General features: G+C 40.1%; 1 protein-coding gene across 1 annotated transcript in view; it reads right to left on the bottom strand.

Annotated features, from left to right (window-relative positions):
- Positions 1-22129, bottom strand: part of KMT5B (lysine methyltransferase 5B) — a 31684-nt gene extending 9555 nt beyond the window's left edge. Inside the window, 5 exon segments of the mRNA XM_075754808.1 lie at positions 1007-1116; positions 2470-2635; positions 12319-12466; positions 13324-13569; positions 21494-22129. Coding sequence (XP_075610923.1) covers positions 1007-1116; positions 2470-2635; positions 12319-12466; positions 13324-13483 — 584 coding nt within the window. The 5' untranslated portion in view covers positions 13484-13569; positions 21494-22129.
- Between the last annotated feature and the right edge of the window lie 1615 nt (positions 22130-23744).

The raw sequence follows: 23744 nt of genomic DNA, 5'->3' as shown, positions 1-23744 counted from the left end.
TAGTTCTCCAGATATTGACAGAGTTAAGAAGCAGCCCTTCTGTCCTGCTCTCTCTCAGGTCACTCAAGAGTTTGAGCATGAAAAGTTAATCAACTTTCAACACACCTAAATACAAAGCTTCCACCCCAAAAGATCAGCCAAGGGCAGAATTCAAACTGAAACCCCCCCCAAACTGATTATATCGTGATTGTGGAACTGCCAGCTACAGTCATGAAGAGCTAGAAACTGGCCTCAACCTTCTTAAAGCTTACTCTCCTACACACTGAGACTGTAGCCCCACAGTAACAGCATGCTTACTTGGTATGCTGCCAGTGTAATGTCTAGCCATTCAATCCTAGCCCACATATTACAGCATATCATCATCCCAGATGTGCTGTTACAAGTATGTACTGCACAAAGCAAACCAAATACAAATTATGGGGGGAGGCAAGAGGGAAGGAAGGGGAAAATTTATTTTCACATCTGAATTAACCCAGGGATCTGCTAGTGCTGCAACAGACATGCTTATAGTGTCAAAATGAGGTGGGGAGAAAATACACTGGGTTCCAGCTTTGTGTTTCCAGAAGAGATTTATCTTGCACAATCAAAATATGCAAATAACAGCCCTCAGTTTCACAAAAGTGAAAAACTCATTTCCCCCACAATTATTTGTTGTATAACAAGTCCAGCATAATGTGATTCTTGACATGGTCATGTTTCTCACGGGAGGCCAACAACTCATGATTAAAGGAAAATAGTTATCTGACTGAAAACAAGATAAAAAAACCTTGTATACGGAAAAACTGTATGACTACATCCAAATATGTGAAGGAATGTCTACAGATGCGTGTATTGTGTGTTAAGTACTTAGCAAAAACAGACACCAAATGTAACTTGTAAGTAAAAATACAAAATTTTGTATTTCATTGCTTGCAGTTTTAATTCTGAATCATATTTTTATTATCTTTTTAGAATCTTTCAAAATAAATTACAAAATTAGAATGCAACAGTAAACTATATTTCTTACCATTCTTTTGTTGCAACAATTTTGGCTCCATTTTGCTCAGAAGAATACCGATTACAAGGCAGTATCTCAAACCCACTGTCAGTTGCAAACATTCGTAAATAAATAAATACCTGCAATGAAAGAAAAAGGTATTTTTCTGTTACAAGCCAAACAAAAGCAGTGAGAAACGTTATATAAAAATAATGAAAGTCAGTGAACTGCACAAAAAGGACACACAAAAAATTGATATTGCAATGGGATGTTTGCTGAAATGCATTCCTGATTGTAAATTTTAGCTATACACATGTTAATCTTATTTCTTCAAGTGACTTGCAGCAATCCTGACACGGATAACATGACTAGCCAAAGAGTTTAAAAAAAAATTAAAGATGCCTCAGATGGTACAAAATTGGCCCAACCAATGAAAACAGATAATTTCTTCTTCAAGTCACTGAGTAGTTGCATTCAAGAATTCTTCTCAGATCTTTAAGGACCACCGAGACCTAACAATCTACATGATCCAATTTTATTCTTTCCAGTTCTGAAAAAGATATTATTTCCATGACAAATCCAGATACTGAATTCAGGGATTGCTGGATCAATTCTTTATAGTTAAAGTGCGGTTGTATTACTCAAAAAACACTTTGGGAAAGCAGAATTTGCTGGTTACTTTTTTCTACACAACTAGATTTGATGCACTGTAAAGCAGGCCAAATTCCTTTTGGTTGTGTCTGAAAACAACACACATTCCTGAAGGAGTGGTGTTTGGTTTTTGTTTGGGTTTTTTTTTTTTTGTTTTGGGTTTTTGGGGGGTTTTTTGGTGTGATTTTTCTTTTTTTTTTTTAACTACTATTATTTCCTTACAACTTTGAGAGTCAACATCCTTTATGCTATATAGAAAATGGATTTGGGGTGTCAAAAGTGGAGAAAGGGAAATAACACTCCCACATAAAACCCCTACACACAAATCTACTGAGGTATTTTGAGGTAGCAAGGCTTCTCCCTTTTCCTTTACCTTTCTTTGTCACACAATTTGATTTATAATAGCTGTAAGTAAAAAAAAAAAAAAAAACCAAAAAAACCCAAACCACCACAAAACACAACAAACAACACAAAACAAACAGAAAGAGGGGGGAACCCTTCCAAAGAATGAAAGAAGTCCTTGAAACTCCCAGAAGCAGGTCTTCTCTCTTCTGCTTATGACTTAAGCCAACAGCAAAAGAGCAAATGTGTTTTCCTTTCTACATGTCTATTAAATAAAAGGTACTGGTAAGTTAACTCAAAAAAAAAAAAAGGGGGGGGGGAGGGGAAAGCTAATTGGGTTTTAAAAAACAAAGGAAGTTTGCTAAAAAGCAATCAAACAAATAACATATAACAGAGCAGTGGATTACTTTCCTTTACTACTGCTACATTCCTAAGAAATGTTTACATTTTCTTAGCCTTTCAACCATCTGAAAAAGCACATTAATTACAAATACACCTACATGTTCCTTGAACAACCTTTCCTGCATTTTGTTCTTGTTAAGAAAATAGTGCCGGGCCCAGTCACCTGACGTCAAGGACTTGAAGGCTTTTTCTAAGTGCTCATCTTTCTTGAAACGTTCAATCACCTCTTTTAGTTCTTCTTGCCTTCCTTTAATAGGTCGAAATCTGAAATAAATAATAAAGCTATTCCAGTCCACTGTTATTCATTCTCAATTCTTCCTCAAAGTTATTCAGTCAGAGTTCTTTTGCTAGCCATATAAATATTTAACTCCTAGCATAAAGAAACTGACCATTATGTACTCAAATCACACAGGACCTCATTTCCTGAGGTAATGGTGGAGGTGAGGTAAAGCCAAGCATACTACTTGGAACGTCAAAACCCTCCATTCTGCTGAGACACACAATTTATTTATAAAAGAAATCTCTGATAAGATTAACCAACACAGAATACTATTTCACTGTTTTCAATGCCTATCATGTGGAAAAAAGCAGCTAAAGAACTAGTATAACAGAAGTATTACTGTCCTTACTTTCTTAATAAATCTACTTTAAGCCCTCTACAACCTCACATACTACACTCAATTTTTTAAATAGAGAACAAACAATTAGATAGTGCAACTGAAAAGACCAATTAAGAATCTCAAAACAGAAGCAATACACAACTATCTTGAAGAGTAATTTCAAATCAACTTTTGCCCAACCCAAATTCTGATTATTATATTGACAAATCCACTAAATGGGTTTATGTAGATTGCAAACTTAACATTTGCATTCATATAAAACACACCTCAATGACTACACAAGAAGTATCTGTAAATAGTAACACACAGCATAGATACTATATCTGTAGAACAATAAAGCTCCACAAGTTAGTGCGATCATAAGAATTTTTCCCCAAAATATTTGCTACAGGAAACAAGTAGCTGAAAAACGTGGGTAGATAAAAATATGAAAATAAACCCCTGTACATTAGCAGGGAATTCTGTCTTCTTCCCAAAGCCCAAGATCTTCATATCTTTAACAGGAAAAAAATGGTTACAGAAAAAACTTGTATGATACATGAAGCAGAAGCTCCATTTCTGAGCTGCAAAACCATCAAGAGAAAGCAGAACGGGACGTACCCGTATATGCTCCACTTTAGGGCAGAGGTGGGGGGTGTGTACTTTCAAAGTGTATGACACACCCCAGGGGACTCTTCACAAGGATAAAAATTTTCTAGGGTCATGAGGAAGAGTTTTCTACAGCTCCTTTTACAGCTCACACCTTTTGCTTACACAGCACATGACGAAAGTGTTAAACAAGCTAACAGCTTTTGATAAAATCCATACGGCTAAGTCTCATTACTTGTTGCTTGAAGTGTGTAACCATGCTGATTTTGTTTCCTCTTACTTACCAAATGAAGTCTGTATTTGGTGACAAAAGTAAACAAGGGGGAAATAAATTCTTGAAGTTGGTGGAAGGAAACTTCAACTCCCTCACTGATACCCTGTTTTTAAATTACCGTATCACTTGGCTTACCCTCATCTCAGAACACTGAACGTTGCAAGTAACTTCTCAGATGACTGAATAAGATTTGCTACTTCTATTCAACTTGTATGAAGGAAACAAAATACCCTGTGTTGCACATCCCAATTTATTTCACCTTGTAAAATAGTAAGATTTTAATAAAAAATAACTAATAATGATGAAGATTCAGTTTCTTTCATTAAAAGTAAAATGCTGTATTTATGCTCCTGATACAATAAAGACCTCCTAACAGTATCAATTCCGGCAAACAATACAGGTTATCAGCATTCCATGCTACTGCTTTTACACATCATCCCTGTGTTCTCCATCTCAAAAAAGTTCCTTGTAATATAATGTAAGTTATATACGTAATATAATGTAAGTTCCTTGTAATATAATGACTAAGCAATTTTTTACATCTTTTTGAATATGACAAAAATTATCAGCATAAACCTGTGAGCTTTCAGAGAACAAGATACAGTAACGTAGTTCTGAGAAGATATTAAATAAGTTTCTTCCGGCTAGGATAACAGCTAACAAGATAGCAAGAGTCAGTCAAGACACAGATGTCCACTTAGAACTGTAGTACATACCGTGTCAAGAAGCTTCAAATCAAGTTCTTTATTAAAGAATATACTTATCTCCCCAAAAAGCTAATTGCCTAAGAAGCCGCTGAGACCTCATGATGGAAGAAAACTCCCTGGAGATTACATCCTCCCTGGAGAGGACAGGATCATTATTATTTTTGATCATTACTATTTTGTCTCCTTGACTTGCCAGTTAGACACAAGAAGAAACACCTCCCAGTTCTCGCAAAAACAGACTTCTCCCAGATCTGATAATTAACTCACAGAGCTTCCTCAGACATTAGGGGAATTTAAAATGATACAGCCTGAACTGAACCTGACTAGTTTCAGAATAGGACTTGGTATCATTTGCAGTTTCAATCAGAACAGTTTTCCCAACAAGGACCCAACGGCACTTACATCATGAGAAGTACAAAGCACACCAATATGCACAAACATGATAGGTCACATTTTGTTCAGATCTTTATCTGCAAATATTAACAGGAGGAAAAGTCACAGGATTTACAGCTAAAATTGGTCTTCAGCTATATTTATTCTTGCTGGTCTAAATGACCGCTCTCTCCGTTACATTTTGTGTTATACATTGAATGCACCTTTTTTGTTTTAGCTAAGTGACATGCAGGAGCAAAGATGGGTGGAAAAACCATCACATTCAAAATTGCATTAGCACCAGGGCAGATGCTAAGCTTAAACAGTAGCTTTCAAGACCTACAGAAAAAGAATCAACACCCTGCATTTTCTAGTAACTAGAAACACATCTTACAGCCCCAAAGTGATGCTCGTATTTCAGGTCTTTCACAACATACTATTCTCAGAGGCTGACTAGATGTCTACCTGACTAGCTACCCTGGGTAGCTCAGAACCTGGCCCCAACCCTTTAAAAGTCACCTGCATACCTCTATGGATCATATTCAGCAGCTGTTTCTATGGGTTCTTGTCTCAAGCATTCCACATTGGTGGTGGAATACCTTTAAATTGTCTAGCAGAAACTCATGTAGTATCATTCCTGAGAAGCAGAATAGTTAGTGTATGCCCAAGTCTTGAAAAGGCCAAAAAGAAGGCTGGAAACAGGAAGGAGGTGAAGAGATTGTAAAAGCCCTAAAACGTTAAAATGTTAGATGAATGTCATACTGTATGCCAGGCATTTGAAACAGGAACTGGGTTTTTCAAAGAACACAAGTCTTGGCACCCAAGGGTTCAAAAATTAATACCAAGGACCTTCTGCAGCACCTCTATCAAAACATTGTACTGATATTTTTACATGGTGACAAGACAGAGATAAGGAGAAAGGACAAACAGGAATCCAAACAAGCAAGAAGTGTCCACAAGTACATGGAAAGATGCTAGAAACCAACATCATGATGTACAGCTTTTCAGTTCAAGGGTTCCCAAACAAATGAAACAGAATGACACTTTGATCTGTGAGCCTGAGTTAGTGAGCTGTTCACAGCTCAACATATGTAAACTGCACCAAGAGCATATAAAGTTTATGAGCTAATCCAAAATCCTCATGAAAGCTTCAGTACTTTCACAAGTGTATCTCATATATATACTTTAAAAGGTACTTTTTGATTTGAAACACTGAAGAAGCCAATATGTCAAGAAAGTCAAGAAGTTGACCGTTCCTTAAGAATTTGACGGTCTGCTGATAGACACTTCACTTCTCCTAGAAGTATCATGAAATAGCAGTTTATTCATTAGTCTTTCCCAGCACTACCTACCAAAGGGCCAATCAGTTTGAGAAGCAAACTTAAATACTATCATTTTGGTGTTACAGGGCTTCCTCATTTACACAACATTAAAAAAAAAACAACAAAAACAAACACTTGCTGGAGAGTCTACATTGACTGTTTTTGAGCACCACCATGAAGAGAGCCTGAAAAGACCCCACAGCTAAATGTATAAACACAAACTGAGCCAAAGAAACTGGCTTTTAAGTGTCAGTAAAATAGGAGATTAGATCAAAAAAGAGAAAGAGAGAGATAGAAAGAGCACAAGAAACCCAACAAAACAAACCAGCCAACCCAGTCTCTCAACAGAGTCAATTAAAATCAGAATTGTTTATCCAGACTTCTGGTTTGGTCCTATGAACAGTACCTTTATTACATTCCATCATGGAAACTGAACAAGACACTCTGGTGTTTGAATCTGCTCACAGGCACAGACTCCTTGAGCCACCCAACAAACAGCTTCAGGGGTCAGGTCTCATAGAACATGGAGTCTGCTGCAAAACAGTCTGTTGTTAAAAGTAAGCTAAGAATGAAACACTCAGCTATCACAGTATCTTGAAAGAAATAATAATAGCCTTTCTTCCTGACAAACTGCAGAATAGAAACTTTTCACACTTCCCTGGGAAACATTTTTTTCCCCTAGTCCACAAGATCCAAAAAAGCTATGGCTATTGCAATTTCAAAATCAGCTAGAAGATTATCTTATCCCAGTTAAGGGCAAACTGAGGTGGTCTCAATAAAGAAGACGTAGGAAAATGGCTTGGGGAAGCAAAGCTCTTTCTCTCTCTCAAGTTTCTCTTACCTCGGGAATACTTAAAGAATCTTGAAACTCCAAGGTATAAAGCCAAAGGTCAGTGAGATGCTTGCCTATAAAGGAAGTTAAAGGAGAGTTTCTGGTAAGTTGAGAAGCACAGTACCTTGCTCAGTCTCAGTCACTGAGAGCAGTGAATTTGAACAAAAAGGATAAATTGATCTGCAAGAAGATCCAGTATGGAACTCTACAAAGTGTACCTGTTAGAGTTACAGTAAAGAGTATAAAGAGTTATACTTCTAAACCTATTTCTTAACTTCTGACTAGGGAATATCAAGAAGAGTGAATTTATCAAAACACAGCATCCCATTTGCCTCTTAACAGCAGGCACTTTGTCTGGATGATATTTTTATTTAAGTGGCTATGGAAAGACAGCAAGTTACTGTTCATCTAATACCAGAGATCCAGCACAAAAGCTAAAACTGCAAGGCTGTTAAGCATTCAAGATAGCACAAGAGCTGAATATCATCTACTTACAGTAAGTGGAAACAATTTATTTAGTTAATGCACATTTTTGCTTCCCCTCCACTCAACCCTGGAGGTATGAGTATCTTAAAAGCTAGTTACATAAAAATCAACTTGTTCTGTGTTTAATCTCCAGTGTTGTTATCTGGAAAAAACCCCTCACATTCTTTAAAAGCCAAAAGTTCAAAATGGCATTTTTAATGAAGTAATCCACATTACTTAAATTTCTTGAACTGAAACTATACATGCACCGATGTGGTCAAAATTCCAATACAGTCCAGAATAGAAGTTAAAAAAAAAAAAAAAAAAAAATTGTAACAGCCACAGTTTCCTTCTTAATAAGCTTTTTTTATAATAAATAAATAAATGCTTTTTAAAAAAATAAATATGGGGAGACAGAAAACCCTAAAAACCCAACACTTTCCTTCATTCCTATTCTGACACTCCACATGGTAAATTTAATTTAGCAGTTACCATGACTACTGGATGCAAGCCACTCCATCTTTTGGACACAGAACAGTTTTTATTGAAGTTAAAGGTGCAACTACAAAAACTGTGTAAGAGTAAAGTGGTGGGTGTTGGTTTGGGGTGGCGTGGTCTGTTTTTTGAGGGAGTTGGAGAGGGGGTGTTGGTTGTGATTTTTTTTCCTTCATTCAAAACATTCAGCAGCAGCAGCACAGTTAGTTCCAATGTAATCACTGTACAATTACACACAGTGAAGGAAGACAGCCAGGAACAAGCTGAGGACTTTTTAAAGTATCAGTAAAAATAAAAAAAGTGGAGAAAGTAGATTTTACAGAAAAGTCAAACAAAATAATTTTGGAAAATACACAGACACTGAGGTCTGAAGAACGTAAAAGCTTTGTTTTGAAACAGGGTATCACTATGTAAAGAGCTGTGTATCTCTAATCCAGTATCTCCATAGTGCCACAACACTGAAGTTCAGCTATATGGCCACATAACCTTATTTAGCAGAAGCCACATGACTTGTTCTACCTCCAAACCCCATTCAAGATGAATTCTGAGCCCTTTAATTATTATATTGAAATGACCTAAGGAGCACAGAAGAGATTCAGCTCAGACTCATGAATGCAAGTGACATGGAACTGCTTTGTCTTTTTTGTCTATTGCTCTCAGTGACTCTAAGAGACAAAGAGTGATGTACTCTTGTCAAGTTGAAGAATGACTGATTGTTTACACCAAGGCCAGCAACTGCTCTTGGTGCGGTGTTGAGAGAAAACAGCTTCCTGTACACATCATCCCCAAACACTTCATGTTTGCTATGGAAAACATGGAAATTCTTAAAGCTTGGTCCTTTAGTCTCACATTGTCAGACAAAACCACCCACACCACACATCAGTTTGTAACTTCATTGAAAGTGGCAATATGGAGTTAGGAAACACCCCTAGATTCTCCTAAACCAGACTACAATGTATTTGACTTCCTAAATCACTTGCAAACTTAGAAAGACATTGGAACTGCTGTCAGTATTCCCTAGCAAGATGCTGGTGATTTAGGGAACCAGGAAACAACAGTGACTGGTAACAGTAGCAATACGATCAGGAGTCTGGCTTAAGGTTTAAATACTGATATTTATATGCAAGATAGTAAAGAGTGGATTAGCCATTAAGGCATGCAACTTCAAGATTCAGCGCTCAGCCTAGGGAAAGCAACCGAAAATAAGAGATGGTAAGATAAGCAAGAATTCACTTGGCTTTTTACAAGTGTCAGTTTTAATCTCTAGTGTTAGACAACCTTCAACCTAGGAAGTAATAGCTTGCAAAATCAGTTTTGTTTTTACAAAAAGGACAGGCATGCAAGACTAAGTAAATGTTACAGCTAGGATAGCCATTGTCACAAAAAAAAAAAAGTCTGATATAACAAGATTTCTACAAGAAGCAAACCCGCTTAGAACAGCTGTACTTGACAGAATACTACTTCCTAACACATGTTTTTGGTTTTGAGTTAGGTTTTTTTTTTTTTAAAATTAACTGCTAACCTACTATGTTGTCGAGATAAGAGCTACCACTTTGACGAAAGAATGATCACGGGGCCTGTAAAAAGGGCCAGAAGCTCTGAAAACAACCTGCTTTCTCTTGGAAATCGAAGAGGATAAAAAAGTTGCTTTTGGATAAAGTCACTGAAGACATTTCCACAGCTACATTTTATGCTGTCCATCAAATCCCTGGTGACAAGAAGATATTTCAGAAGAACACTGGACAAATTCATTGGGAGATCAGACTGTAATCTTTTGAGAACTAGGCTTCAGCTCTTTCAGACATTATTGACTTGACAGCTTACAGAGCTAACAGCCCAATTCCCAAGACAGAGGGCATTCAGGAATTGCAGGACCTTATTTTTTGGCTCCCAGAAAAAGAAAAATAACAATCATGTTCTTGTCTCCAACTCTACCATAAGATCACTAATTCAGTATAAAGAAGATGAAAACAAAGATGTTCCAACAATAATCTTGATATTTTACTAGAATGTTATGAGTTTTCCTCTAATCAATATACTCCAGGCCAAACGAGAGGTCTTTACAAACTCTTCACCTAAAGGAATGAATTAAATACAGAAAGTGCTTATATAGAAGACACTTACACATTCAAAAATACAGACTTGGCTTCCAAAGGTAAGGTAAAGTACAACTTCAGTAAGTGGTCATCAACTTACGCTGGGCTACTAGCTGCAAAAACACAAACCTCTTATGTGTTTCCAACAGCAAAGTAGAATGCTGGCATAATCACTTCCACAGTATGTCTCCCAACAAATCAGAACAAGGGAACAGGAAATACTGGCCTGCCATCATAAATGGTCGTTTTATTTTAAGCACGCCTCAATGCATAAACTATGTAACTAATACGACTTCATCAACACTGAAGCAGAAGATGCCCAAACTAAGCTGTAAATCTTAATTTCTACTACAATCATGTACTTGGGTATTGGCATCTGGTATTTTGAAAATGGTCTAGTCTTTTCATATTTGCTTTCCTCCTGCCTTCCCTCAAAGCCATACAACAACAAATCTCAGGAGCTCTAGAAAGACTACAGCTTACTAGATGGAAGGAAGATGAGCTAAGTGACACAGCTACAATAACAAGCAGATGACATCACTGTACCAAAAAGATAAACAAGAACTATGCTGATGCCTTTATTTCATTGCAACAATAGAAACTCTCTCAACAGGACATTATGAAAGAGGCAAGACGATGTGTTTCTGGTAGAAGTTGTAAGCCTCACCTAAGTATTTCCCATAGTGCTCCAAGATTATTAACTATTGTCCTTGAAGACTGCCTGTAACTGTTCTCCAAGTCTGAGAAAGGAAGAAATACATGATGATAGTCTTTGTGTAGTCTTTTGATTCAAATTAGTAATTAAAAAAGTATTTTAGGTGTTGAAAACATATCAGTAGAAAACATTTATGAAAGTAGCTTCTCCAACTATTAAACAATGAATATATCATTTCCTTAGCAAAAAGCATAGAATTAACTACCTATGCATAACATGTAGACTACCATTCATGCAACAAAACAAAAAAGTCTTTTGAGCATATATATTTAGCTCATTTAACTACTAGAAATACAAAGACACTCCAAACTGAACTGCAAGAGTATCTACCTAGACACTGTTTTGGGGATAATGTGCTATTACAACCAATAGCATGGATGGAACAGGAAGAACTCAAGCAATCCTCAAAGATGGCTGTTGCACTCTCCAGCATAAAGAAAAATCTCTTTGGAGTAAGTCTTTGCAGATATTAGGACCACAATGCTGCAATTTCATGTGCAACTCATGCTGTCAGGTTATACTAGCAACCATTTATGTTACGTGACAACGCCAATTAATCTAGCAGTCATTTCTGAAGCAATTAGCTTGTTACATACACACAAAAAACCTACTTAACTGATACTCTGGTTATGTGACTGTACTGCACAGGTAAGCTGTTCTTCGTTAAAAATAGCCACAGCAACAGTTTTAAGGGTTGAGCAGCCTGTTTCCCATGATGTACTGCCTGGAAACCTCAGCTCTTGCTATTGTATAACAAGCAGCACACAATTCCTGTCCTTACAAACTTATAATTTATATATAGCTTCCCCATTAAGCTAGCAATGCAGATCTTGCATGCAAACAAAACCTATAGAATATACTTACAATCAGTGGTACACCTGTAAAACAGGAAGAAGCATGCAACATCTAAGCCCTAAGACCACACTGAATGTAGACCAGAAGTGTTCAGATAGGTGCTTAACAGTGTAAAACCATGTGCAATTCTGGTAAGCAAGTTCCCTGTGTGCACATTAATTTATCTTATACATACAGACATAGATATCTGAGTAGCATTCCTTCAGCATGGGTCTGCAAGAACTTAAGATCAAGTGCTACCCAGGCAAATGAAATAAACAGAAAAGTGCCCAAACACTAACTTCTGTCTGAAATATTTCAAGTAACAAATGGTTTAAAACTTAAGATTAGTTAACTGTTTAAGCTAGGAAATAGTGTCTATTAACTACCTGTTCTACAGCATAGACACACAAGGGCTAATAGAAAGACCTATGATAGCATTACAAATGCACGCTGCTACAGAGCTCTGAGTTCCAGTTTCACATGCAACACCATTTAAAAGACGGAAGCTACTCACAAATTGCCTTTTTTCAGACTTTCGTAAACATGCAAGAAATTCCACAGTTTTGCTCTGATTACATCAACTAAGAACATCAGTTCTTTTCTAGAAAAATAAAGACAAGTTACCTAGTATTCATTTTGTGTGTCTGAAAACCTAAATAGGGATCAAGAACCAAACTAGTTGCTAGGTCATCGTTTTCACACAGTTCCTTGGCAGACATTCCAGAGGAAGGCACATAACGACTCTGACCCTCAAATCCTGAAGCACCGCTACCTGCAAATAAGAGAGCATAAATTAGATATCACTTAAGGAATGTTATAAAGCCCAGCTACACTTGGGAACAGACAGCCACAGGTTGGAGACAAAAAAATATAGAACAATTAAGGAAGATGATAAAATATCTGAAGAAGCAGGAGCACGGTTCATTTTTCACTCTTGCTTTTCTTCATTTATGCAGCAACCAATGGAGAAATTATTTTAGAATATATTTTATGGGTGTCTTTAATTAATTTTGGTTTCCTTCTCTCTTCCCCTCCCCAACTACAAGCATCTTTCCAGACTACACAGTTCAGTCATGCCTGCCTCTAAAATTTCTGACCTATAAACATGATGAAGCCATGAAAATTTCAAACCTGATTTCCCCAAAATCTGAATAAAGGATTTACTCTGAATTTGTATTTAGTCCTTCATCCCAGACCAATAGTGGAAATAAAACTCCATGTTCCTTAAAACCATTTCATAATGACTACTGATATATATAACTTCATTCAAAATAGGGTTTACTTCTACAAGTGCATTCACTAAAAGTTGGGCTAGTAATTCAAATTATACGTTATCCACTTCCAATCACACTAGCTCTGACTTTGTGCCAATCATGTATTTTATACTTATACCAGTTCAAAATTATTTACATTCAGTTATTCTCACTTAACTTTTAAACTGATCTGAAGAGATCTATATTTCTGAAATGAGTTAACACATCCAACAAATACAAACATAATTAATACTTCTGATGACAGCTATATGCTGAATGCAGTCCTCATCTGTGAATTCAGACAAGACAGAAGCCTGACTTGCCAATTGATAGACGAATCACATACAGTACCTAAGCTACATAAACATGTACATACATCTGCTTGATCGTCTCTCAACTCCATTTTTGCCGGACTTTGGATTCTCCTTTCCTGCATGCTGCAATTTGGTCTGATTCTGCGCATGTTCATTAGACGACTTGCTTCCACTTCTCCTGCCATTCACCACCATGTTCTTGGATTCTCCCAGCCACTTCATTCCCACAGACAATCTGACTCAGTTGCATTTAGTCACTTTTCAAAAGGCTTGGAGAAGTGGATGAATAATTTCAGTTCCAATTCCTACTGGAAGCAAAACAAAGATGATTAGAACTTAGTAGAAAACTGTTTCCAAGACACAGATTTTCACAAAAAGAAATTAAAAAAAAGGGGGCTGGGGGAAGACGAAGATAGTAATCTGCCTTTGCATTAGGAAGAAAAACAATTCATTAGCACTAACACAGGGAACTGTTGCAAATACAGATATCCACAGGTGAACTATTGTCTTACAACTTATAACCACATCTGGAAGCAAAGATGGAATGCTAAAGCTGATAAATTGCTACGGACAACTCAATTTTAAGAGCTGGACTATACACACATATATACCTATGTATTTATATAGGCATACATACACATGGATAAATACACACATAGCTATGTGACTCCGAAAATGGAGTCTTTTCAAATGTGCACCAAATTAAGATTTATTTCCTAATTTAAAAAAAAAAAAAAAATCTGTAACCTGTTTGGAACTCACAGCAAAGAATGGCATTATACAAACATCCTCTATGAAGTAAAACCCAACACAGTTTAAAAAAAAAAAAAGAACAAAAAACAACCAGAAAACTGACAATATTTTTTGAATGGAGGTAGGGAAAAGATGTTAAATCTTTATTTAAAAATTAGAGTTCAAAAAACCCTCAGCGATAATCTAGAGGACCCAGGCTACTATTTTTTAGTGTTCTATGTAACAAAAAAGAGTCGCAACACGTCTGGCTCAATTGGTCAGTTGTAAGTGGGGTCACAAGTAAAGATTAAATCTTACAGTACATAAATGGCCAGCAAAGCATATGCTAGTTTTTGTCTGCAGTCTCAATGCCTTTTGCATAAATAATTATAAGAAAGCTACTAATGCTTTTGTACACCGCTGTGTCTCGCTCTGTATAACTTGCAGGAAAAAAAAATGTGACACTGATTTACACAATTATTTTACAATTGCATTTCTGCATTAGTAATTAATTTACTTGATTTTAATTTATCCTCGCTACAGCTTCCTCATTAAAATAAACTGTGCCTTTTCTTTTTACTCTTATTAAAAAAAGAGCATTACTACTCTGCTCACAGATAACAAGCATCATGTAACAGGCATTTCAATCTAGTGAAATAAATTCACAACAAACTAACAGATGTTTTGAAACAATATTTTTGTAGAAATTCTGTTTTTTAAACAGTTAAGAGTAGCAAAATACTGGATTTCTGTTAGACGTGTATGTGATCCAGCTACTTAAAGCTACAGAAATATTTATGGCCAGATGATCAGTAACCAAGTTCCTTACAAAGATTCAGAAGATTGAGGTATTCGAGAAATCAATAGAGACAAGTGACTTAATAGATTCATTGGCTCAAACATCTTACTAGAACTATCATCCAGAAATCTACAGGTTTTAGAACTTTTTACAAATTGTCACAGAAGGACCATAAGATTATTGACAAAGTAACAGAATCATACTGAGGAAAAGCTGGCTGAACTGCTGCCTTAATACAAAGAAAAGGAATTGAGATAATTTCAGCGGACAAGGAATCTTCTTGCTGCCAGGGATGGAAGGGATTGGCTTTGACCTAAGATTTTGGGGGGGGGAAGGGGGGGGAAGGTAGAGTTTAAACATCTGGTTTACTGGACCAGCAAACTTTAACAGCTCTGTAACAGAGCTGGAACCAAACAGTTTGACTACCAGAATGCAAAAGTTGCTCTGCACACTGACAAAATTCTTTAGGAAGCTACCACATATAGCCTTCAGAAAACCAGAGACTTGAAATTTGCTAGGGAAAACCCTATTCATTGCATTTAGCTATATGTAGAACGAGGCATTTTTACATGGTACCTCCAAAAAAAACCCTTGGAAATCTTGCAGCCAAACCTGTACTAGAATAGAATAGGCTTTTTTTTTTTTTTTTTCCATAGAACTTGCCTAACAACATACATTTAAAAAGGAAAAAACCCACAAAACAACCAAAATCCAACACTTGTTAAGCATCCCACCTGAACTTCTTTCAGAAGACAGCTACCCTGTGAAGATCTGCACTATCCTGTAAACATTTAACAACAAATTCATGCTTAAACTTCCCTCTTTCTGCTTCTCCATCAACTTGTTTTACAGCTCTATAGACTCTAATTAAACCCAGTTCCCCATTTTTGTAACAGTGCTAATAAATAGCATGAAAACTACATTAAAGACTTCAACTAAATTCAGTCTTAGTCTCCTTGTAAACCAGGACTGAACTATACTCTGTGGTGTGCTACAGTTTAAGAGCAGTACAGACAAACAAAGTCTACCATGAAGTCCAATTGTAGATGAATACTGGTATGCAACAATCTGGAGGAAAAACATTCAATACAGTAGTGTTTCTGACAACTAACAGGTATGGTAGCTACACTTTCAGCTGGACTCTGAAACTGCACAAAGAAGGAAACTGAACTTTCTTAAGTCCAGTTTGGGGAGGTGAGTACGATCTGTGCTGAGACACTTCTGCCTAACAAATGCAGTAATGACAAGGAAAGTATGATAGCAAAGGTAAGAAGGAATGTGGCCACAGAAGACCACTCAAACCATACCAAGCATTAGAAAAAATACTTGCTTTTGCTGCAAAATATATTGACACAGGTGACAAGAAAGTCCTCCCAAGCAAAATCAAAAGTCATTTAGTGAAGCCTAGCAAACATTCTTGTTAAAAATCATTATTTATTTGAGCCTAGCAGCCTAATGAGCACAAAAACCTTTGTCTCCATCTACTGCTGCCTTTTATTTTCTAATACCAGCCAAATGACAAACTTGAAGACTGCAAGCGTGCTTCTTCAGCCTCTATTCCTTCTCCCAGTACACAAACACTGCTTTCAAGAGACGGTATCAAAAGCCAGAACTAACAGACAGGATTCCTTTCCCAGTGAATATTACAGCTCCTAATGCCAATAGATAACCTAAACAAGAGCAATAGATGCCCCACTCACCACCACCACGGGATCTTTAATACATCTTCAGATGTGATTTGTTCTCAATACTTTCTACATCAGACTCATACTGACAACGCCTTTGGGAACAGAGGAAGAAAAGGAAACCTTCTTATTCAAGGAAAAAAAAAAAAGAATATGCTTGCACCTCCACATACTTAGAAATTCCTGCTAAAGGGCTCCATCATCAAATAATAGAATACCATGCATGGATCACTTATGATTTCAGGTTTATCTACACTGTTAAGTGTACTGGCACAATCACATCTTCCAAGGGATCTTTTTCATTTCAATGTAAATATCCACATTGCTGTATTAACCCTTTATTAATTACACCACTACTCTTTATAACTTTACTGCCTTTTATAATTCTATTACAGTAGTTTTACAGGCACATTTCCTCAAATGTCAAAACATAGTTCAGTCACATTTGGCACCTCTCATCGAGGAATTAATCATTTCATTGCAACAGTATTCTCAAAAATGAAAGCTCAAGTTTCATTTACCTGGTTCTAAATTTATTAAACCTATTAACACACTTTCTGAGCGTTACTTGGATTTCAGTAACATTTCGAAGCACCAATCAACAACTGAAGCACAAACACTATTAATACTGTCATCACCTAAGATACTCAGGTGACAGTCAGATTTATCCAGAAGTGTTTATCAGACTGATTAAGCAGTACCATTCAGATTTATACCACATATGAAAAGTCTTAGACCTTTTATACTGGAAAGTGTAGTAAATCCCTAAGAATTTGAGTAAAGAAATTCTAGGGCTGTTAAAATGGATCTCAAAAACTGTCTGAGCCTCCTAGGCTTTGGGCTCTCATCTGCAAAATCTATCAATTCAGAAAAGTCTTACTGTGAGGGGTAAAAAAGCTGCACAAAACCAAATCAATGAAACCCTACACCACACACACCAGTAACCATAAGGAATTCAAGTATAATTTATTTTAGTCTTCCATAACACAGTTTTTGCATATAAATATTTATCACTTAAAGGACAGAGACAGCTTGTAAACAGAGGCAGTGGATTTTGTTCATCCCTCTCCCACAGGCAAAGACGCCAGGATGAGGAGGCTTGCTAACAGGCAGGGTCATCCTCTCCCTTCCCATGGTCTCCAGTACGCAAGCAGTCAAAGGATCTCCTACAATACAGTTTACTGATTTATTTATTTAAGAATTTAAACACCTAAACAAGTTTTGAGGTTTGTTTTTTGTTTCTTTTGCTGCAAAAAGTCTTCCTCAACAAGACAGGCGCCGAAAGCAAATATAGGACACAAAACTAGAAGACCCAATGACCACATCCTCAGCTTTTCTGGACAGATCAATGGTATCCAAGAGAAGAGATATACATTTCATTACTGATAGCTCTCTCTCAAAAAAAAAAAAAAAAAAAAAAAAAAAAGCAACAGACATTTGAATTTGGGAAGCAGAGCAAAATTATGCAACCAATTTTTCTATAGGATCACCAGACTGTAGAAGATTTACTACAGCCACCCCATCTGGGTAACAAGAAAAAAAACAAACCACAACAACAAAACACACACACACTCTTATAAAGTGTTCAAGTTTTTAAGAATACTAAAGACTCTGAGCAAAATCAAAGCTGAATGAAAACTTGCACAGCTCTAAGGAGTTATTCAGAACACCCTTAAATCTTATTGCAGTTACTGTTTTTGACAGCTCAGACAAGTACCATTACGCCAGAGAGGAAAGGAAGGCACAGAATGCTTCTGGCTCACAAAAGGTGTGAAGCCAATGTACAGTATCAATTTAAACAGGAACCTAATGTTCCATGTTATACTACAAATTACTACTGATAATACTAAAACACAGCAAAACCAGGTATGAAACAGATGTCTTTGCAACCACAGAAAGTGACAAAAAAAGAAGACATTTGGGAGTTTAACTTTCCCATAATCTCTGTAGACAAAGTTGTAACTTAAAGATAGGTCAGGTGGTCCCACAGAATTCAAAGATTCTGGAGTTGAGGCTGCAATTCCTCAACAGGATAGAAAAAACTACCTAGGACTTCAGTCCCACCCCTGCAGATGCTTATTTTAGCCACCTGATTTCACATCCACTTTTGACTTTCTCTGCCCCTGGGATGAACTGATTCAATAAATTAAACTACCAGAAAAAAAAAATTTTTTTTGAGTGCTTTTCAGCTAGTTAGTTCTCAGAATAAGCTTAGTGCAGAACTGGACATGGATTAACACTGGCAGATGGGAGGCTGTAAGACTGTCAAAACTGACTCAAGTCAGTTTAAAATGTTGCAGAACTGCACCCTCAGGATGTAGATTTGAGAGAGTACACGAGTCCAAAACTCACCCAATCAGGCTTCAATCCCCCACCAATAGCTCAGTCTGTACATTCCCACTTTCTCTTGAGCCAGTTCTTTTGCAGCCACCTGAGTTTTGTGTGTCAATTTGGATACTAATCCAAGCATAATGCAGGCACAGAAGCAATAGCGTACCAGTACAAACGAGTGGCAGACAGGGAATGCACATATAGATGTGCTTCAGCAGCTCCTGCCCTTTCCCTCTCCCGGCCCCCCCTTCCTCCACTAGGTGCCCTCTGAGGGTGAAGCTGAATAACTGAGCAAAGCACCCTTCATGATCCCCCCAACTCACTGCAGCAACTCCAGTGTTCAGCAGACTTTCACAGAGACAATCCAAAAAGCTCACTGCTTCCAGGAAAGGGAGAACCTTCTTCCTCACCATTCCCAATTCACAGAAACATTTCTACCATGCTGGAGCTCAGTGGACATCTCCATAACTCAGTTCAACCTCATTAACCCAACAGAGGGAGAGCAGGTAATTTTCTGCTGGTTTAATAGGCTGAGCAGGCTTGGCAAGAGATCCAATGGGCACTAGAGCAAGAGAGGATGCAGTACTGGAGGAGCAGCAGCAGGACCACTGAAAGGGGAAGGAAAAGCGTCAGCTGTTGTAACAGTTCAGCTATGTGACTTACACAGGTTCAGCTGAACCTAGCAGTTCAGGGCAGCCCCACACAGCACTACAGTTCAATAAAGACTTCAAACCAGCATAACACCAAAAGCAGCCCTGCTGCCCCCTCGCCTGCTTGTGCCCACTTCCATGCCATCCTCCCTCTGTGCCAACAAAACAACTGCAGACCCAAGCAAGGACCAAATCAGGGGAGTCACCAGAAAAGCCTGAACCTTGCTGGCTTGAACCATGGTACAAGAGAATGTTACAGGAGGTTAGAGGAACAAGGTCAGGAAAGTGGTCAGGAGCACTTAAGCTGGGACTGCTCCCAAAAGCTTTGCATTCTCAAACCACAGCTCTGGATTCACTGTTTAGCACAGAAGTATCATACCTTACACTTACTATGTTAATTTGGGCAGCTGTTGCATTAAAGCACAATGGTGTTTGAAGTGAAAAGAATACTGGGAATTGTAGTCCTGCAATAGGATAGTTCTAACCAAGCAAAACAAGTATTCAAGAGCCCTGTTCAGTCCTGTTACTGAGTATACAAGGCTACATCACCCCGCTTACTTTAAAGAAGTCTTATTTTCCAGTTTGCAAACTCAAATGGATATAAAGCAGAGATGTCTGTATATGTCTATCTGGCTCTAATAAAAAAACAGCATGATAAACAAAACAAAGAAATTCCATTTTTCAATCAAGTAAGTCATGTTTTCCTCACACAGTGTTACTTGCAAGGAAGAAAGCTTAAAGCATTCAAGACAAAAGTCCTTTTTTAATGAAAACAGAAGAGGATGCATCTATAGCTATCATGACCAGATTATGGAAACAGGACATGACTCTGTGTGAACTTACTCTGTTAAGACATTTTAACCTCATTGATCAAAACTTCCCACTATATATAGTTAACTATCAAACATTCTGATCAGATTGCCATCTCATGTGTCACCCTGTGCTGAATTCAACTCACCAGAATACTACACTACTTAAGACTCTCATGCTGCCTGTGATACAACTCAACAAAACACCACGTATTCTCTCTCTCTCACCCCCATCTTTACTTTTTCAGAGTAACATGCTGAAGATAATTTCACTTTAAAGTTTCACGTATAAAGGCTAGACAAAGATGTGCTTTATCCTTTCCTTAAAAGCATATAATCTCCAATTAAAAAAAAAAAATCGCAAAAAACCTCAAGATGTTAGGCGTTTCGATCTAAATGCAGCAAGCTCCAAGCACTCAAAACCGACCTTAATGAAAACCCAGCAGCACGAACACGGATTAAAACTCCTACTACGGCTCACACAGAGGAAAGCCATGCCGTCGGGACCACTAACCATTTAACACCAGAAGCGCCACGAACTGCCAAATAAGTAACAGCTTCTCTCCCAAGTTGCCCACACGCCTCCCTACGCTGAAACTCCTCGCACAAAACCCAGCGACGAACCAAGGGGGAAGCGGAAGGGGAGCGGGGCCGGCCGGGCCGGGTGGCGGCGCCTCCCCAGCCCCGTGCTGCCCCCTAGGGCTCACCTCCCGCCGGCGCCGCCATCAAACCCCCGACCCCGCCGTGGCCCCCCACCTCCCCCGGCCCCCAAGTGCGGCGGGGAGGCGGCACCGCCTGCAGACGTCCCTCTCAGAGCGGTCGCGGGTCTCCCCCTTCAACCGCCCTGGAGCGCCGGGTCCGCCTGTCAGCGCCGCCGAAAGCTGCCCTCGCCCTCCCCGAGGCGGCGGGGGACGCCGGCGGCCCCGCACGCTGCCCCCTCGGCCGTCCCGCGGTGGGGGGGAGCAGGCCGCAGGACAGGACACCGGGCACGGTTCCTCACACCCCCTCCCTCCCGCTCCCCGCCCCACAGAGCCCCCTCCGCAGTTCTGCCCCCCGCCCCCCCCCAGCTGAGGGACACAGCCCCCTCGAAGCCCCAGGCGCCCCCGCCGCACCGCCCGCTGACAGGCTGCCCCTGGCACCTCCCACGTGTGGGGGCACCCGGCTCACAGGGCCCAGGGGAGTCGCGACCTCCGCCCCCCCCGCCCCCCCCCAAGACACACACTCACCTCCCGTCTGCCCTCCGTGCTGGATCCCTCGCCACCGCCGGTGCTGTCCCAGCCGCCACTGGGGGAAAATGAATCATCAAAGGAAAGGGACTGAGGGGAAAAAAGGGGGGGTAGGAAGCGAAGACTGAGCGAGGGAGGGGCGGAGGGGGGAGGAAAACTAAGGAGGGGGGGAAAAAAGCAGCGATAGTGATAAAAAAATAATTCCGAGTGGGGGGAGGAAAAAAATGGCGGATTAAAATCCAAGATGGCGGCGCCAAGGGACGAGCGGTGCAGGGGGGAGGCGACGAGGGCAGTTGCCTAGAGATCCGTCCGCCGAGCCCCGCGAGAAAGAGTCCCCCAGGCTCCCTCACAGAGACCCCGCGGGGCGGCAGCGAGGACTGGGTGCTGTCGCCGCTGCTTTTTCCTCTTTGTCCTTCTTCTCTGTCGGGAACTCTCTTTCCGCTGGCCTGCCGAGCCAGGCGGGCCGCTGCGCCGGCCACCGCGCTCCGAAGTTTCTTCTTTCTCTCAGCGAAGCCCACGACCTCCTCGCCCCGTCCGGGGAGACGCCGCCTGCCCCTGCGCTCCCGGCGCGGAGGGACACCGCGGACAGGCGCTGCCTTACGCCCGCTGCTGCGGAAGGATACAGCACTCGAAAGGATATACAGACCGCCCGCGCCCCCCCTCCCCGCCGCTCCCTGCCTCCTTCCCCCGCTACGATTTCACAGTAGTCGGTACACAGGCAGGCCGCCAGCCCGCGAGCATTCGCGGAGGAGAGACAGCACGGTTTGTAGCTCCCATGACCGCTCAGAGCGGCGCTGCGCCGCGGCGGAGGGATTTCACTGAGAGAAAACAAGGCCCAGGCCGCCCCTCGGCTCAGACCGCCCGTCTGTGTGTGCGGTGAAGAAGTCCCGGTCGGCTCACGCGTTGGGAGATCCCTCCGCACGGAGCTGCCCTTTAAATGCGAGGGACTCCCTGCTGTGGGGGTGAGTGGTGGGCGGTTGTATTTGCTGCATAGGTTGGTGGAGGCGCTAGGTGCCCCATCTACCCTGGCGCCTGTGAGGCGACAGTTCGCCCTGCCCCGCGTGAGGGAGTGGGGACCGCAACTTCATCGCCTCAGGGAGCTCCCGGGTACCGGCACCTGCTCCCCCCGCCGGTGCCTGACAGAGGCATTTAAAAATGGCCCCCACGGCCTAGAGGGGCTGTGACGGAACTTACTTCCCTGCCGCCGAGCGGGGCAGCGCCGGAGGGGGGAGCAGGGCTGGGCAGCTTGCCCGCCTGCCCGTTCTCCCCCGCCCACTCCTCCACCGCCACGTCTTTCCACGCGTGTTCGTGGCTGGGCGTGGGTGCGAGCGCCCCACGAGAGGAGGGATGCCGTTCAGACAGCGGCTCCGTGGGCTACCCGCCTCAATAGAGCCCCCTTGAAACAAAAGGTGGCTTCGCTGCTGTCGGACGTGATAGAGATTGCAAGATGGGGAGTGGTGAACGTGGTATTGCCCATGAGGAGAAACAGGCTGAGTTAAATGCATTTGTGGAAAAAAAATAGCTAATGCAATAACTGCTGAACATTTCTACACTTCTAGGAGTTGGAAAACTCAAAGGCAAACGTTTTTCTGCTCAAAGTTCAGAATTTTTATTATGTACTTCATGTTTTGTGTTGCCCTTTATGTTTCTTGTCATATGATATGCTGATAACAGTACAGACTGTTCTCAAATACAAGTTTTATAAGTTTATTAGAAGCTTTTAGATTATTTGCATTCACTTTAAGGTAGAAGTTTGTGGAAAAGATTTGCCATGTAACATCTTTCCTCTCAACAGCTACTCACCAGAAATACCAAATCCTGTTTTATTCATAGTAGGATGCTAAAGTTTTTCAATAAAATAAAATTTTGTGTGGAACTGGGTTTAATCTTGCTTTCATTATACAAGTGAAACAATATCTGGAAATAGCATGTGTCCCAACAAATCAACTTGCTAGCTAAATTGTTTTTACCATAATTTGATAACAAGAAATTGCCTTTGAAGCTGAGATTTTGCATGCCCTGTTGCTAAACCAGATTAACATAGACTTTTACAGTTAAATTATATACCTCTGAAAGATTGACTCAAACCAAAATGGACTATTAATAGTATCACAAGCAGTGACACTGTGATAATATATTTAGTAACAAGATCTGTATATTGTTTTATGGATGTACCAGGTTGCTCTCTGTATTTATGGGAATGGCTACAGTCATAGATTCACAGAATCACAGACTGGTGGGGGTTGGAAGG

The sequence above is a fragment of the Balearica regulorum genome, chromosome 5 (genome assembly GCF_011004875.1).
Source record: "Balearica regulorum gibbericeps isolate bBalReg1 chromosome 5, bBalReg1.pri, whole genome shotgun sequence".
Lineage (NCBI taxonomy): Eukaryota > Metazoa > Chordata > Aves > Gruiformes > Gruidae > Balearica > Balearica regulorum.
This window is presented reverse-complemented; position numbering and strand designations above follow the sequence as displayed.